The sequence below is a fragment of the Mesoplodon densirostris genome, chromosome 4 (assembly GCF_025265405.1).
Source record: "Mesoplodon densirostris isolate mMesDen1 chromosome 4, mMesDen1 primary haplotype, whole genome shotgun sequence".
Lineage (NCBI taxonomy): Eukaryota > Metazoa > Chordata > Mammalia > Artiodactyla > Ziphiidae > Mesoplodon > Mesoplodon densirostris.
In genome coordinates, this window is record NC_082664.1 from 121952189 (window position 1) to 121971039 (window position 18851).

The window sequence follows — 18851 nt, forward strand, 5'->3', positions numbered from 1 at the left end:
CCCCCTTCTTAAAGCACTCCGGGAATCAGATGGGGGAAGATGGGCTAACACCATCTTTATCAAGTATTGGCAAAAATTATAGCTGGGAAAGCCTTTGCATGATGAATGGAAGAGATCTCACAGAACTGAGTAACCAATTCTCTTAATATTTAGATGTTGAATTAGGTTAGGTCTTGATCTGCTTCTAGCCAGTTGATCTCTTCAAATATGTCGACTGACATTCAAAGTAAGATAGACAAGATGAAAAGGCAGAGGGCTATGTACCAGATGAAGGAACAAGACAAAAGCCCAGAAAAACAACTAAATTAAGTGGAGATAGGCAACTTTCCAGAAAAAGAATTCAGAATAATGATAGTGAAGATGATCCAGGACCTTAGAAAAAGAATGGAGGCAAAGACTGAGAAGATGCAAGAAATGTTTAACGAAGACCTAGAAGAATTAAAGAACAAACAGAGAGAGATGAACAATACAATAACTGAAATGAAAACTACACTAGAAGGAATCAATAGCAGAATAACTGAGGCAGAAGAACGGATAAGTGACCTGGAAGACAGAATGGTGGAATTCACTGCCGTGGAACAGAATAAAGAAAAAAGAATGAAAAGAAATGAAGACAGCCTAAGAGACCTCTGGGACAACATTAAACGCAACAACGTTCGCATTATAGGGGTCCCAGAAGGAGAAGAGAGAGAGAAAGGACATGAGAAAATACTTGAAGAGATTATACTTGAAAACTTCCCTAACATGGGAAAGGAAATAGCCACCCACGTCTAGGAAGCGCAGAGAGTCCCATACAGGATAAACCCAAGGAGAAACACACCGAGACACATAGTAATCAAATTGACAAAAATTAAAGACAAAGAAAAATTATTGAAAGCAGAAAGGGAAAAATGACACATACCATACAAGGGAACTCCCATAAGGTTAAGAGCTGATTTCTCAGCAGAAACTCTACAAGCCAGAAGGGAGTGGCATGATATACTTAGTGATGAAAGGGAAGAACTTACAATCAAGATTACTCTACCCAGCAAGGATCTCATTCAGATTCGATGGAGAAATCAAAAGCTTTACAGACAAGCAAAAGCTATGAGAATTCAACACCACAAAACCAGCTCTACAACAAATGCTAAAGGAACTTCTCTAAGTGGGAAACACAAGAGAAGGAAAGGACCTACAAAAATAAACCCAAAACAATTAAGAAAATGGCCACAGGAACATAAATATCAATAATTACCTTAAACGTGAATGGATTAAATGCTCCAACCAAAAGACACAGGCTTGCTGAATGGATACAAAAACAAGACCCATACATATGCTGTCTACAAGAAACCCACTTCAGACCTAGGGACACATACAGACTGAAAGTGAGGGGATGGAAAAAGATATTCCATGCAAATGAAAATCAAAAGAAAGCTGGAGTAGCAATACTCATATCAAATAAGACTTTAAAATAAAGAATGTTACAAGAGACAAGGAAAGACACTACATAATGATCAAGGGATCAATCCAAGAAGAAGATATAACAATCATAAATATATATGCACCCAACATGGGAGCACCTCAATACATAAGGCAACTGCTAACAGCTATAAAAGAGGAAATCAACAGTAACACAATAATAGTGTGGGACTTTAACATCTCACTTACACCAATGGACAGATCATTGAAAGTGTAAATAAATACGGGAACAGAAGCTTTAAATGACACAATAGACCAGATAGATTTAATTGATATTTATAGGACATTCCATCCAAAAACAGCAGATTACACTTTCTTCTCAAGTGAGCATGGAACATTCTCTAGGATAGATCACATCTTGGGTCACAAATCACAAATCAAGCCTCAGTAAATTTAAGAAAACTGAAATCATATCAAGCATCTTTTCTGACCACAACGCTATGAGGTTAGAAATCAATTACAGGGAAAAAAACGTAAAAAACTCAAACACATGGAAGCTGAACAATACGTTACTAAATAACTGAGACATCACTGAAGAAATCAAAGAGGAAATCAAAAAATACCTAGAGACAAATGACAATGAAAACACGGCGATCCAAAACCTATGGGATGCAGCAAAAGTAGTTCTAAGAGGGAAATTTATAGCTATACAAGCCTACCTCAAGAAACAAGAAAAATCTCAAAGAATCTAACCTTACACCCAAAGGAAGTAGAAAAAGAAGAACAAACAAAACCCAAAGTTAGCAGAAGGAAAGAAATCATAAAGATCAGAGCAGAAATAAATGAAATAGAAACAAAGAAAACAATAGCAAAGATCAATAAAACTAAAAGCTGGTTCTTTGAGAAGATAAACAAAATTGATAAACCATTAGCCAGATCAAGAAAAAGAGGGAGAGGACTCAATCAATAAAATCAGAAATGAAAAAGGAGACGTTACAACAGACACTGCAGAAATACAAAGCATCCTAAGAGACTACTACAAGCCACTCTATGCCAATAAAATGGACAACCTGGAAGAAATGGACAAATTCTTACAAGGGTATAACCTTCCAAGACTGAACCAGGAAGAAATAAAAAATATGAACAGACCAATCACAAGTAATGAAATTGAAACTGTGACTAAAAATCTTCCAAAAAGGAAAAGTCCAGGACCAGATGGCTTCACAGGTGAATTCTATCTAACATTTAGAGAAGAGCTAACACCCATCCTTCTCAAACTCTTCCAAAAAGTTGCAGAGGAAGGAACACTCCCCACACTCATTCTATGAGGCCACCATCACCCTGATAGCAAAACCAGACAAAGATACTACAAAAAAAAAAAATTATAGACCAATATCACTGATGAATATAGATGCAAAAATCCTCAACAAAATACTAGCAAACAGAATCCAACAATGCATTAAAAGGATCATACACCATGATCAAGTGGGATTTATCCCAGGGATGCAAGGATTCTTCAATATATGCAAATCAATGTGATACACCATATTAACAAATTGAAGAATAAAAACGATATGATCATCTCAGTAGATGCAGAAAAAGCTTTTGACAAAATTCAACACCCATTTATGATAAAAACTCTCCAGAAAGTGGGCATAGAGGGAACCTACCTCAACATAATAAAGGCCATATACGACAAACCCACAGCAAACATCATTCTCAATGGTGAAAAACTGAAACCATTTCCTCTAAGATCAGGAACAAGACAAGGATGTCCACTCTCACCAATAATAGTTGAAACTATTATTCAACATAGTTTTGGAAGTCCTAGCCATGGCAATCAGAGAAGAAAAAGAAATAAAAGGAATACAAATTGGAAAAGAAGAAGTAAAACTGTCACTGTTTCCAGGTGACATGATACTACACATAGAGAATCATAAAGATGCCACCAGAAAACTACTACAGCTAATCAATGAATTTGGTAAAGTTGCAGGATACAAACTTTAATGCATAGAAACTTTCTGCATTACTATACGCTAATGATGAAAAATCTGAAGGAGAAATTAAGGAAACACTCCCATTTACTACTGTAACAAAAAGAATAAAATACCTAGGAATAAACCTACCTAGGGGGACAAAAGACCTATATGCAGAAAACTATAAGACACTGATGAAAGAAATTAAAGATGATACCAACAGATGGAGAGATATACCATGTTCTTGGATTGGCAGGATCAACATTGTGAAAATGACTATACTACCCAAAGCAATCTACAGATTCAATGCAATCCCTATCAAATTACCAATGGCATTTTTTACAGAACTAGAACAAAAAGTCTTAAAATTTGTATGGAGACACAAAAGATCCCAAATAGCCAAAGCGGTCTTGAGGGAAAAAAACGGAGCTGGAGGAATCAGACTCCCTGACTTCAGACTATACTACAAAGCTACAGTAATCAAGAAAATATGGTACTGGCACAAAAACAGAAATAGAGATCAATGGAACGAGATAGAAAGCCCAGAGATAAACCCACACACCTATGGTCAACTAATGTATGACAAAGGAGGCAAGGATACACGATGGAGAAAAGATAGTCTCTTCAATCAGTGGTGCTGGGATAGCTGGACAGCTACATGTAAAAGAATGAAATTAGAGCACTCCCTAACACCATACACAAAAATAAACTCAAAATGGATTAGAGACCTAAACGTAAGACCGAACACTATAAAACTCTTCGAGGAAAACATAGGAAAAATCCTCTTTGACATAAATCACAGCAAGATCTTTTTTGATCCACCTCCTAGAGTAATGGAAATGAAAACAAAAATAAACAAATGGGACCTAATGAAACTTCAAAGCTTTTGCACAGGAAAGGAAACCATAAACAAGACTAGAAGACAACCCTCAGAATGGGAGAAAATATTTGCAAATGAGTCAATGGACAAAGGATTAATCTCCAAAATATATAAACAGCTCATGCAGCTCAATATTTAAAAAACAAACAACCCAATCTAAAAATGGGCAGAAGACCTAAATACACGTTTCTCCAAAGAAGACATACAGGTGGCCAAGAAGTACATGAAAAGCTGCTCAACATCACTAATTATTAGAGAAATGCAAATCAAAACTATAATGAGGTATCACCTCACACCAGTTAGAACGGGCATGATCAGAAAATCTACAAACAACAAATGCTGGAGAGGGTGTGGAGGAAAGGGAACCCTCTTGCACTGTTGGTGGGAATGTAAATTGATACAGCCACTATGGAGAACAGTACGGAGGTTCCTTAAAAAAACAGAAATAGAATTACCATATGATCCAGAAATCCCACTACTGGGCATACACCCAGAGAAAACCATAATTCAAAAAGACACATGGGACGTCCTTGGTGGCGCAGTGGTTGAGAGTCCGTCTGCCGATGCAGGGGACATGGGTTCGTGCCCCGGTCCGGGAAGATCCCACATGCCACGGAGCGGCTAGGCCCGTGAGCCATGGCCGCTGAGCCTGAGCGTCTGGAGCCTGTGCTCCGCAACGGGCGAGGCCACAGCAGTGAGAGGCCTGCATACTGCAAAAAAAAAAAAAAAAAAAAGACACATGCACCCCAATGTTCATTGCAACACTATTTACAATAGCCAGGTCATGGAAGCAACCTAAATGCCCATCGACAGACGAATGGATAAAGAAGATGTGGTACATATATACAATGGAATATTACTCAGCCATAAAAAGGAGCGAAATTGGGTCATTTGTTGAGACGTGGATGGATCTAGAGACTGTCATACAGAGTGAAGTAAGTCAGAAAGAGAAAAACAAATATCGTATATTAACACATATATGTGGAACTTAGAAAAATGGTACAGATGAACCAGCTTGCAGGTCGGAAACTGAGACAGAGATGTAGAGAACAAATGTATGGACACCAAGGGGGGAAAGCAGCAGGGGGATGGGGGGGGCTAGTGTGATGAATTGGGTGATTGGGATTAAAATGCATACACTGATGTGTATAAAATTGATGACTAATAACCTGCTGTATAAAAAAATAAAATTCAAAAAAATAAAATAAAACAATCCTTTTACATGTCGCTAGGCACTAACTAAAAATCAACAGAATAGCACAGTGAGTTGGCATACGGCTTTTAAACTGTTTATTTAGTTATAGGTCATGTTATGTCAAATCATTTTTGACAAAAAAGAAAATATGTGGGCTGTGCAATAAGGTTTTGGTTCTGCTATAATTTTCTTCTTGCATTCTGGACTTCACATAGTCTTAATTTGTTTTACCGATCACTGCTTTTCCTTTGGGATAAGCCAATGTGGATAAGGGAGACCAAAAGGGAATTAGTAAGTGTTAAGATAGCTTGGTTTTAAGGTTTTGGTGCATATTTTCAAGACATTTTCACAGAACATATTGCTCTCAAGTTAGGGTTAAAGTGAAACTTTCCATTAGGATAATACAGAGGATAACATTCTCTCAGGAAAAAGTAAGAATTCTAAACTTTCCTCTACCAGGTATCTTCCCTCAGGCACTGAGGTTGTAGCCATCCAATACATGGGGAGAGGCAGAAAGAGGAGACTTCAAAAGTCACAAATATATTTCAACAGCTAATTTTTAGCAAGTGTGGCAATGAGATCTTTCCATTCTCCTCTCTTCTTTGTGATGTACGTAGGAGTGAGTAGCTGCAGTAGTGATTCTGGCTGTTGCCTGAAGTAGTTCTGACACAAGGCCTCAGTGTTACATATCACGTACATCCCACAGTCATAGCTGTTTTGTTGAGCAGGGGCTTTCTCTTCCACAAAGGCCAATTTGTCTCCTTTCCTGCCTAAGAAAGCCTCTAGTTTCTCTGCTACCTGCTTTGCATGGACTAAGTTGCTCCTACTATGAGAATCATAATGAAAAAAGCTATTTTTATCTTGGAGATAAACCAACAAACTCCAATGGGTTCCCCCAGCTGCCTGGTTGGAATTATCATTGATGGCTAAAAATACAACTCTCTTGTGAGGGAGGTCCAAGGGTTCAAGGAACATGGCGATCTCTGCTGGGTTGCCAGTGCACTTGATGAACTGGGTGACTTCAGGGCTGATGAAGCAGACATGGTCAGAGCAGTCATGAAACTGACTGTTGGCAAAGTACTCAAAGGCAAACCCAATAATATGGTCATTGAGCCAGCTTGGAGGATCCAATAGTGAGACATCTGATTGCCGCAGTAGACTGTCCATGTAACTCAAGACTACTGGGTCCATCTTGTACTGACCAGGGCTGCTCAGAAATTCCAGAAGCTGAAGGAGAGGCAGAAGACAATATTTACTGTTGAATATGATACTTGGCCGTAAAATGGGGATCATAAATAGCAACTACTCTTACAAGGTTTTGGGTAAGGATTAAATATAATTGTAAAGTGTTTAGCAACAATGTCTGGCTAAGAGTAAACACTCAAAAAAACTCTAGCTTACGTGCTTTATGTTAACAATTAGTTAGAATGAAACCTTTGGAAATTCTGCCTCTGAAATAGTAAGCATGGATTTAAAATCTCCTCTTTAAATGCAGAGATTGGTTAAAATTATAACTAATGTTTTACCAAACTCTATAGCATTAACCATATATTTGGCCCTTTAATGAATATGCATGATAAGAATGGCAAATTGTTTTTATATTAAAGATGAATTTTCAAGGCTTCCCTGGTGGTGCAGTGGTTAAGAATCTGCCTACCAATACAGGGGACATGGGTTCGAGCCCTGGTCCAGGAAGATCACACATGCCGCGGAGCAACTGGGACCGTGCGCCACAACTGCTGAGCCTGCGCTCTAGAGCCTGTGAGCCACAACTGCTGAAGCCTGCACGCCTAGAGCCAGTGCTCCGCAACAAGAGGCCGCCGCAATGAGAGGCCCACGCACCGCAACGAAGACCCAACTCAGCCAAGAATAAATAAATAAATTAATTAAAAAAAAAGATGAATTTTCAGAGTCCAATTTAAATGTTACTAATTACTAAGGGAAACAGCTTCCATTTCAAAATTAACTTTCAAGAGATAAGATAAAATATTGCTTCCTCATTCCATAATGGAAAGTGACAGTGATTAGAGTAGTTAAAAGGAACTGTAATTTCAAGAACAGAAAATCATGAGAGTAATACAAATGAAATTCATTCCTGATTCTGCCCAGTTATGAACATGAGTGACAGTCTTTCCCATCTTTAACCTCAAGGGGTAAGACAGAGACTACAGAAATTCTTCTGACACTGAAAGGTAGTGTGGCACAGGAATCATGAGACCTGGGTCTAGCCCTAGTTCTACCACTGATTTGCTAGTATCATCCTGATTAAGTCATTTAATTGACTTTGATTTTGTCCTTGTTTTTGGTCATCTGTAAAAAGGCCCCAGAAAGTTGTAGAAAAGGCCAAATAATTTTACTCGAAGGTATTAAAAGAGTATAAAATGTTGTACAAATAGTATTTATGTTATTAATTTGATGATATTAGTAAGATGATTGGACAATCTGGATAGAGCTCCAAACTAATCAAAGGAAATGAGGTTTGGAAACAAATATCCATTCATATTATCTTGTTCAAACAAAGGCACGAGTAATTTAGAGTGGGAGCAAGACAAGTCATATAGTAAGATTAATATGCTCATGATCACCTGAGGTAAGGTGCTAAGAGACAAGAAACGTGATAAGTGTGGTAATATAATATTTGAACCTAACAGAGGTCACTGCTATGCACTCACTTGGCAGCATAACAATATTTCTAAAAATCATAAAGCAATAAACTGTCACATGCAGATTGAGAGTACAAAGCAAAGCATATTTTAAGAAAATAACACTGCTATGAAAGACTGGGCTAGAATAGTGACATCAATTTAATCAATTCTGGCCATTAGACCAGTTATTTTACCACTTGGTTACACTATTAAAACAATAAAATTTTGTGACATAACCATTTTCATGTAATCAAAACCCTACAAAAACCCATACAGAAAAATAAATATACCCCTGAAGAAAAAAACCTCAAGTAATGAGGTAGCTAGGAAGCACCAAAGATGGTTTTTTTGTGCATACAGTATATGAACTATTTCAGAAGTAATACAAGTCTGTTGATGAGTGTGTATATCAATCTGTATAAAATAAGATGGCATGAATTAAGATTTTCTTAAGAAGAAAGAATAACTTGAGCACAGACATAAACTGGAGCCAGGAACGAAGTTAACGAGGCATAGAGTACATTTGTTATGGGTGGGCCACAAGTTTGGCTCTTGCTTTTTGGCAGCTAACCAGAGAGTGTTAAGTTAAACATTCACAATGTCCATAAGGTAAAAACAAAGCAATTGCTCTGGAGAGGTAAAAGCATTCTCTGTATTAAGGTCAGACAGATTTCTCTCAAGAAATTTTCATAAAAGACATGGTGTATTATAATGAATGTCCCATAATATCCTCATAAAAGATGAAACAGTTTCAGAGGACTTGTTTCTTACAATGATCCTTAATATCCAGCCTGATGGGAATGAGCAAACAGCAATCTAGTAAAAGCAGCTGTGGGAGGCTAGGTGCTCAGCTGGCTGCTGATGTGACTGGATTTAAGAATATATGAGTATGAAAAGGGAATGACTGCATGTGCATCAAGCAAGGCTCCCTGACTCTCCCCCTCATGTCTTCAATGACTAAGAGGAGTGGTAAGGGCCAGACTGTACTGCCTGGTAAATACCTGGAGACCTGCTCTCTATGCTGCCAGCTGAAATCAGACCCACACCTTACCAGCAAATCCAACTAGGGGTAGAAGCCCACAAGAAGAGTGCCTGAACAGACAGGCATCTCACCTTGGAGGGAGTGTCCACAGGCAGGGCCAAGATTTTCTTCAGAAAACAGTTCTTGTGTTTTGTTTGTTTGATTTTGAAAACATCCAACATACAGACATTGGGTCAATCAGGACTTAATTCTATTCCATACAGCATGATTGCAATAGTTTAACCTCAACAATTCTAAAGCAGATGGAACCAGACTGGTCTTTGGGCAAACCACCTTGGCCAAGAAAATGGATGCTAAACTTCATATCGGAAGACTTGAATTTTAGACTCCATTCTGTTAACTCATTGGCTATATGATCATAAACAAACTACTTCATTTCTTTAAGACACAGTTTCCTTTTCTGTAAAGTGAGAATATTAATACATGACCTTTACCAATGGGTATTTGTCAGTATTAAATGAATAAACGTAAGTAACTAATACTTTAAAAAAATATAACATAAAGTAGTATTTCCAGATATCTACTGGGTCACCAGGAAATTTATATCCTGACAACTGGTAACTGAACAAATGTTTATTGAGTGTTTCCTATGTGCTAGGGGCTAGAAAATCAGAATGGGGATAAGACAGTCATAGTTCCTACCCTCACTGAGCTTAAGCCTATTATGTTATAATGAATACATAATGAATATATACATCTCTTTTAGTCAATAAACACCTATTGAGTACCTAATATTAGGTGTCATGGGAGATACAAAGATGTGTAAGGTAGCTTACACTCAAAGAAGAAACCCATAAGCCACAAATAAAATGAATGGGAATTCAAAAGACGGAAATGGATGGAGAGCTCAGATCAGGAAAGACTTCAAGGAGAAAGTGGCATAAAAGTGGGCTCTTGAAAGGCAGGTAGAGTTGCATGCATGTAGAAGGGCATTAAGAAGGCAGAGAGGCAAGGAAAGTGCCTTTAAGTGTGTAGTCCAGTTTGTCTGGAATGAAGTGGGAGTAGGGATGTAGGTGAAGGTTGGAGGATGATTATCAGAAGCTAAGTGTTGATAGACTGATTTCCAGGTGTAAAGTGTAGAACTTATACTGGAGAAAATGTGGAGCCATTAATGGCTTTGTCAGTGCTTTAGGAAGATTAATGATTCAGGCATAGTATACAGGATTAACTGGTAGGGAGAGAAATTGGAGGTGGAGATCAACTAGATTTTCATTGAAAGTAAAGGTAGGAGGACATGACCTAAACCAGGTGAAATGGTAGTAGGAGAGAGGCAAGGAGGAAAAGATATTATAGACAGAGTATCCATAAGGGATCAGAGGAGGGTAGATAAGAGAGAAGAATTAAGAAACGGTCTGGAAGCTTTCATTGGAGTGACTGGAAGAACAATGATCCCATCATTAATGGAGTAAGGGAAAAGGAGATGGAAGGGGACCTAGCAGGAGAACCAGGAGCCATTTGGAACCATCCTAGGGTTATATCCTTTCTATACAGTGAGCACTGTGCTTAGCATATCTGAGGTACAATAAATGTTTGTCAGATGAATGAACCTTTTTAAAAAGGGAGTCAGAAAATACAGATTAGGAAAAAAAGGGAAATAAGGCATTTTAAGATTTTTGTATTGTCTGTAACATCCCCATTTTTGCTTTGGTTTTGTGTTTTGTCTGTTTTTCTCTGTTGATTAGTAGTAAATTCCTTCAGAATTAAGAGACCTATGTATCTGGTCTTGGTGGATGGTAAGGAATATTGGGGAGACAATGACCTCCTCTAGTTCTATTTGTAAAATCCTACAAAATATAGTATAGTCATTTTCACAATGCTGATTATTCCAATCCAAGAACACAGTATATCTCCCCATCTGTTTCAATGAAATTAGAACACTCCCTAACACCATACACAAAAATAAACTCAAAATGGATTGATTAAAGACCTAAATGTAAGGCCAGACACTATCAAATTTAGAGGAAAACATAGGCAGAACACTCTTTGACATAAATCACAGCAAGATCCTTTTTGACCCACCTCCTAGAGTAATGGAAATAAAAACAAAAATAAACAAATGGGACCTAATGAAACTCAAAAGCTTTTGCACAGCAAAGGAAAGCATAAACAAGACGAAAAGACAACCCTCAGAATGGGAGAAAGTATTTGCAAATGAAGCAACTGACAAAGCATTAACCTCCAAAATATACAAGCAGCTCATGCAGCTCAATATCAAAAAAACAAACAACCCAATCCAAAAATGAGCAGAAGACCTAAATAGACATTTCTCCAAAGAAGACATACAGATTGCCAACAAACAAATGAAAAGATGCTCAACATCACTAATCATTAGAGAAATGCAAGTCAAAACTACAATGAGGTATCACCTCACACCAGTCAGAATGGCCATCATCAAAATATCTACAAACAATAAATGCTGGAGAGGGTGTGGAGAAAAGGGAACACTCTTGCACTGTTGGTGGGAATATAAATTGATACAGCCACTATGGAGAACAGTATGGAGGTTCCTTAAAAAACTAAAAATAGAACAACCATATGACCCAGCAATCCCACTACTGGGCATATACCCTAAGAAAACCATAATTCAAAAAGAGTCATGTAGCACAATGTTCATTGCAGCTGTATTTACAATAGCCAGGACATGGAAGCAACCTAAGTGTCCATCGACGGATGAATGGATAAAGAATATGTGGCACATATATACAATGGAATATTACTCAGTCATAAAAAGAAACAAAATTGAGTTATTTGTCGTGAGGTGGATGGACCTAGAGTCTGTCATACAGAGTGAAGTAAGTCAGAAAGAGAAAAACAAATACTGTATGCTAACACATATATATGGAATCTAAAAAAAAAACATGGTTCTGATGAACCTAGGGGCAGGACAGGAATAAAGACACAGACGTAGAGAATGGGCTTGAGGACACGGGGAGGGGGAAGGGTATGCTGGGATGAAGTGAGAGTAGCACTGACATATATACACTACCAAATATAAAACCAATAGCTAGTGGGAAGCAGCTGCATGGCACAGGGAGAGCAGCTCGGTGTTCTGCAACCACCTAGAGGGGTGGGATAAGGAGGGTGGGAGGGAGACACAAGAGGGAGGGGATATGGGGATATACATATGCATACAGCTGATTCAGTTTGTTATACAGCAGAAACTAACAAAACACTGTAAAGCAATTATACTCCAATAAAGATGTTAAAAAAATATATAGTATAGTTCTATATTTTGGAGCCAGGGGGCTTTGAGTTCAGGATCTGACTTTGCCACTTGCTATCTGTGTGACTCTGGACAAGTTATTCATCCTCTTTCCTGGCCTCATTTTCTTCATCTGTAAAAGGAGGTAATAATAAAACCTGTCTTTCAAGAGTTGCTTTGTGAATTAAAAACACAAGTGAAAAGACTCAGCACATTGTCTGGTAGATAGCAAGCTCTCAAAAAAAAATTGTTTCCTTCCCTGTTCTCTATATATTTGGGGTGGTAATAATGAATCTTAAAGATTTCTTGAAAATAAAGCATCTGTTTGTCTCTTTATATAAAGCTACAAAGTCACCAAGGATAGATCCAGCCAGGGCATGACTCTGCACTCTTGTACTTTACCTTTGGCATAAGCAGAGTGAATGCTAACTACAGAGAAAAGCAGTCTCTCAACTTGAGTGAAGCATGCTGTTAATGTGTTGTCAGCATACACAAACCTTGTGGTTACAGGGTTTAGTTTATTATATTCTTCCAACTTCTGTAGTTAAATGAATACTGAATTCATAGTATAGAACACTTCCCAAATATTTAATTTTAACAAAAGGAAGAGACTATTTTTCATATTAATCTTAAAATCCTTAAAATGCATACTACTTGAATATTTCTGTTATAAAAACAGGGAAATTAAATTAAAATAAAAATTAATTTAAAGGGAAAGTTTATAATTCAATAGGAACCATTCTGATTTCCTGCTGATATAAGTAAGGCAAGAAGCTGCAGGTTCAGTAGAAAAAACACTAGGCTGGGAGTCAGGAGACTTGGGATTCAGTTCAGATCTGCAATCAACCAGTTGTTTGACTCTGGAGAAGACATTTTAAACTTCTGGGTCTCAGCTTCATCATCTGTAAAGTGAGGTTTGGACTAGATAAATAGCGGTTCTAGCCAGGGATGCACATTTGAATCATCTATGGAGATTTTAAAGAACACATATGATCTGTCTCTGGGGGGAGGGTCTGGGCACCTGTATTTTTAGGATGTTTCCAAGTGATTCTATGATTTCTAAAAGACTCCTCTAGCTCTAGGGTTGTACAATTCTAAGCTCTCATCTTTGCAAATTTAAAAATCTTCCCTTGTGGGAAGTAGCCACATAGCACAGCGAGATCAGCTCAGTGCTTTGTGTCCACCTAGAGGGGTGGGATAGGGAGGGTGGGAGGGAGACCTCAAGAGGGAGGAGATACGGGGATGTATGTATATGTATAGCTGATTCACTTTGTTATACAGCAGAAACTAACATACCATTGTAAAGCAATTATACTCCAATAAAAATGTTAAATAAAATAAAATTTAAAAAAATCTTCCCTTCCTCTTTAAAGTCTTACTGGAACAAAATCATGCTCATTTGTTTACATATTCTTCATGGCTGCTTTTGAGCTATAAGAGCTGAGTAGCCTGCAAAGTCTAATATATTTACTGTTTGCCCTCTTAGAGAAAAACCTTGCCAATCCCTGTTTTAGACCACTATAATGTAACCGATTATAAATGTCTAGGCTGAATTAATTTTAAGAGCTTTTAGAGATCTAATAAAGCATTGGAGCTATTTGTTAAAATATCTCAAAGGCAGTTTCCAAGTAGATTAACCTTTAACTAGAGGTGTTACTGCTGATTCAGTTGGAATTTTTGATGAGCAAATACTTAAAAATACTAATTACAGTGGATATAAGAATTGCCTACATTAGAGATGCATAAATATTCATAAGATCAAAAACATACATGAAATTTTTAATTAACAAGCATTTCATAAGGTATGCATCAATTCTCATAACTTCTGGGAAAATATGCCTGTTGTGGTTAAAACCACAGTAGTGAGCCAGATAAGTTTTACTGTAAAGCCCCAAAGAAAACACTATCCCAGAACTGTGACTTTTATTCATTTTTTCCCCCTAATTATTCAGAAAGGGTTCCTTAAAAAAAAAAAAAAAGTAACAGCTTCATTTAGTTATGTTTTTAAACACTACAAAGGGCAAAGCGCAGCTATTTACTCATTTTAAGTGAAGATTATAACAGTTAGTAGTTTTGAAATGCAGTTCTCCTTTCCCCTCCTCACTCCCTTCAGTTTTTGTTTTAAATTGTATCAAACTGCAAACGCTCACAGATATGGTCTGTGCTCCTCTAACTAGATACATGGCTATGTGCCAGCAGGTATTGACAGACAAAAGCAAACAAACACACCCACACACCGAAAATCAAACATAGGCTAATAATCCCAGTGCATCTTCCTAGAGCTTCAATTTCACTAATTTTGGGGGAAAAGAGCTAAGCAATTTAATCTTAAATATTGATATTTTTATATCTTAAATACTTAAAACATTTAAATCAGTAACTTACAACATCTTAATTAACATAAACATGGACATGATAAAGCATAAAATGCAAAAGCAGCATAGATTTTTAAAATAAGAAATTTCCAGAGAACTTTTGCATCTGAGAAAGGCGATTTTCTCTGCTTCATTGACCCTACTCTGCTGGCTTGGATACTTCAGTGGAACAGTTTAGTTACTCTCCATACTTGATAGGCCTGTAACATAAACCCCTAATTCTTAGGAACCAGATTCCCTAAAAATTAATAAAGACATGAGCAAAACCTTACGCTTTAGCAGTTTAAATGTGTATAGGAGCAAGACAATTATTCAAGCAAATTTATTCATTCGGTCAAAATACATTTATTGGTGTTTTCTGTGTGCCAATTTTGCCTATAATAATGACTAGAAATTGAACCTAATATTATATAATGAAAATATAGACATCATCCCTGAACTTTCTATTTTCTTCATACCTCCTCTCCAATTGATAAGTCCTACTGATTCTACAGCCAAAATGTTCTGAACCTGTCCAATGGTTTTCATCTTTACTTCCATCACAGTCAAGTCCATCAACATTTCTTACCTTGATATAGCCTAACATGTCTCCTTACTTCTACTATTGACCCCTCCAGTAAATTCTCCATACAGCTGTCAGAGCAATTGTTTAAAAATTTGTCAGGTCACACCTGTCCTGTTTAAAACCCTTTGGTAGCACACTATTACACTCAGAAAAAAAAGTGAATGCCCTGCCCTAGCTGCTTACAAACACCCTGCATGATCACATGGTCCCAGCTACTGCTCCAATCTCATTTCCATCACTCTCCCCCTTGCCCACTAAGCTCCAGCCATACCACCTTTCTTTTTATTCTTCAAACACGCCATGCTTTTTTTCTCCTGAGGGCTGGGGTACTAGCTGTGCCGTGCCTGAACCTTCTAGTGGTTGGCTCCATGTGTTGGGTAGATTTCAGTTTAAATGTCACTTATTCACAGAGATCTCCCATGACCAGTCAAAATAAGAGGCCACTGGTCACTCTCTTGTCCTCTAATTTCAATTCCTTGCATAGCACTTGTGGCTGTCTGACAGTTTTCTTTTTCATTTATTTGTTTATTGATTAACACTCCCCCTCCCCAGGCCAAAAATGTAAGCTCCATGAGCATAGAGAATAAAGGACCTTGTCTGCCTAAACTTGTTTACCACCTTGGCCCCCTGGGCCTAAAACAAAACTTGTCGGGCAGACAATAAATAATAATTGTAGAATAAATGAATGAATAATGGAGTATGGATCTTCACATGATATATATCATGTTCTGCAGAGAAATTCTTACCTTTATAGAGTCTTAGAAGTGTAAAGGCCTTTACTATCCCTTCTAGTCTAACTTCCTACTCCATGCAGGAATTTTTCATTTCTGCTCTCAGGGAAAAATGTGCAGGAGCCTGACTTACAGCTGCTGTGTAATACTGGAGCAGAAACAGATAAATCAATGCAACAGTACAAAAACAAATCCATGCATTTTAGAAACTTTAAATATGATGATGAAGACATTATAAATCAATGGGAGAAATTTATGGATTATTCCATTTTCAATGAACACTATGTTCTACAGCAGTGCTGTCCAGTAGGACTTTCCGTGATGATGGAAATAAATGTTCTTTATCTGCAATGTCCAATATAGTAGCCACTAGCCACATGTGGCTACTGAGCACTTGAAAATGGCTAGTGAGACTGAGGGACTGATTTTATTTATTTAAATTAACTTAAACTTAAATTGAAATAGCTACATGTGGGTAGTGGCTACTATTTTGGACAGCATAGTTCCATAGGATTTCATAGGTATTTCTGGAAAGAAAAAAGATTATATGGTTAAGTAAGTTAGGGAAATGCTGCATCCTAAAACTCTGTATTGTTGATTCATAATGCACACAAGCATATTAGAGGCTACGAGAGGTTCTGCAATAAAGAAAATTAACTTTTCTTGGTCTGATTTTTTTCCCAACTCATTTGACCAATGAAATCCTTTTTGTGTTTGTTTTGGTGTATTATCTATTAACACCTTATTGTCTGTGCAGTGAAGTTTGGAATATGCTAACTGGGTAATTTAATAAATGGCACTGGAACAAGTTGTTAATCATTCGATTAAAAAATGAAGTTAGATCCCTACTTCAGACCTCATATCGAATTATATTTCAGATGGAGTGAAATTTAAATGTTAAAAAGTGAAACAAAAATATTAAAAGAAAATAGAGCTTAAAAACACTTATACAACTGGTCAATAAACACATGAAAAGGTACTCAACACCTTACTAGTAATCAAAGAAATGTAAGTTGAAGATTTCATTTTTTACCTGTCAAATTAGCAAAGATGTGGAAAACTGATAATAACCAGCATTGCTGAGTAACTATGGGAAAATGGGCATTCTTATTGTTAACAGAAATGTAAACAAATGCAAGCTTTTTGAAGGATAAATTGCCATTATATTTTAATATTTAAGAAATGTCTATAGGTAGGTATTACACTTTCAGAAATTTATCTGAAGGGAAACATTAGGATATGTGCAAAAATTTAACAGGGATGTTTACCACAGCAATATTTATAACAGAAAAATTGGAAACAATCTCAAAGTTTAAAAGAGGACCGGTAAATTTAAATAATAGGATTTCCATTCAATGGAATACTTTGCAGCCATTAAAAAATGAAGTTATAGAAATAAATTTATTGACACAGAAAAATGTTCATAATATGTTATGGAAAGAAAGGTTATATAAAAATCTGTACACAAATATACACAAAAATAGTCAAGAATGATAGCCATCTAAAGTTATATACAGCTTTCTTTAAGAATGGAATTTTAATACTTTTAAACTTTTTTCTTTTGATATTGACTGCTTAATTTTTTCCCCTTTCTTTTTATAATGAGCACATACCAGTAAATACAGCTATTTTCATTCAAGAAAAAAAAAATGTACCACCTCCCACTCTTACACTGACCTAAAAATGTCTGTTTCTTCAACTCACTGGTCTCACTTTTGTCCTCTGGAAAAAAACAGTAAGTCTAATCTCTCTTCTACAAAACTTCGAACACAAAGATTTAAATATAAATATAATCTGATGTTCATTAAAATTAGATTACGTCCAACTTCTAATGAATGATTCCCTTTGCAATTTCACAAAAAGAATCACATCCAAGACCAAATGTGCTTTTCATGGCAGCATAAGCAGAAAAATTTTCAGGAAGGAAGCTGAAGCCTTATTTTTTGGTTTCAATTTCCCCTAATTAAACGTTTCCTTCTAATGCTAGCCTAAACCATCCAGAGATTTGTATAAAGTGGCATGTTAAAAATTACCATCAAGATTTTACATCCCTGTTAAAGACAGAGATTAGATTTTACTCAACCCTGCTATCTTCAGTGCTTGAAAACACAAAATTGTTATAAACATAGGAAGATTTCTCAATTTTATAAATTATTTATAAAATTTGAACAATATTCCTCTAATGAATATTTTACAAATAGAGGAATTCAGCTCTCAAAGCAGAAAAACCATTTGGTATGATGATGATGCCTGGTAACTCTACAGCCATAAATTCCATTTGGCCCTACCTTGGGCCAGGGAGATAGACTAAGTAACCTTTTAGAATTTCTTCTAGCACTGAGGCTCTCCATTTATTGTTCTGTTACTTATTAGGAATGGCTATCAATGGCTAAGGGGTCATTGACCAGAAAAAGAACTTTATTCTTAGTCTACCATTTCTACTTCAAAGGTTCCATCTATAACTGTGTCACTATTTATTTTCCTTTACTTGGTGTAAACACCAGCCTTTTCTTAAAATGATTTTGTTTTGTTTAAATTTTCTGAGAAATGACTTAACACAATTGCAAAATTTGAAATGACTAGGGCTGTAAATAGTGTTTGGGGAGGACACCAGATTTAATGAGAGGTCTAAGATATTTTACAAAAGAGTAGACAGAATTTTATTTAGTATATAGCTAATATATCCTAGCTGATAAGACGTGGTCAAGCTAAAGTTATAATCTGCCTGGTTTCGTAAATAATCACTGTGTTTAGCCCACAGTAGCTATACGCAAGCATTTTGTTTGAAAGAGTATAAAAAAGCCATCATCTTTTATTCTTATTTGTCTTCTAGATTTCAAAG

At 36.7% G+C, this 18851-nt stretch overlaps 1 protein-coding gene across 2 annotated transcripts in view; it reads right to left on the bottom strand.

Annotated features, from left to right (window-relative positions):
- SENP8 (SUMO peptidase family member, NEDD8 specific) overlaps nt 1–18851 on the bottom strand; it is a 50724-nt gene that overhangs the window by 27378 nt on the left and 4495 nt on the right. Inside the window, exon 2 of one of the 2 annotated variants that reach the window (XM_060097069.1) lies at nt 5528–6676. The exons of the other annotated variant lie outside the window; for it this stretch is intronic. Coding sequence (XP_059953052.1) covers nt 6002–6640 — 639 coding nt within the window. The 5' untranslated portion in view covers nt 6641–6676 and the 3' untranslated portion in view covers nt 5528–6001. Of the gene's footprint in view, nt 1–5527; nt 6677–18851 lie in introns of those variants that run through there. 2 annotated transcript variants of the gene reach the window in all.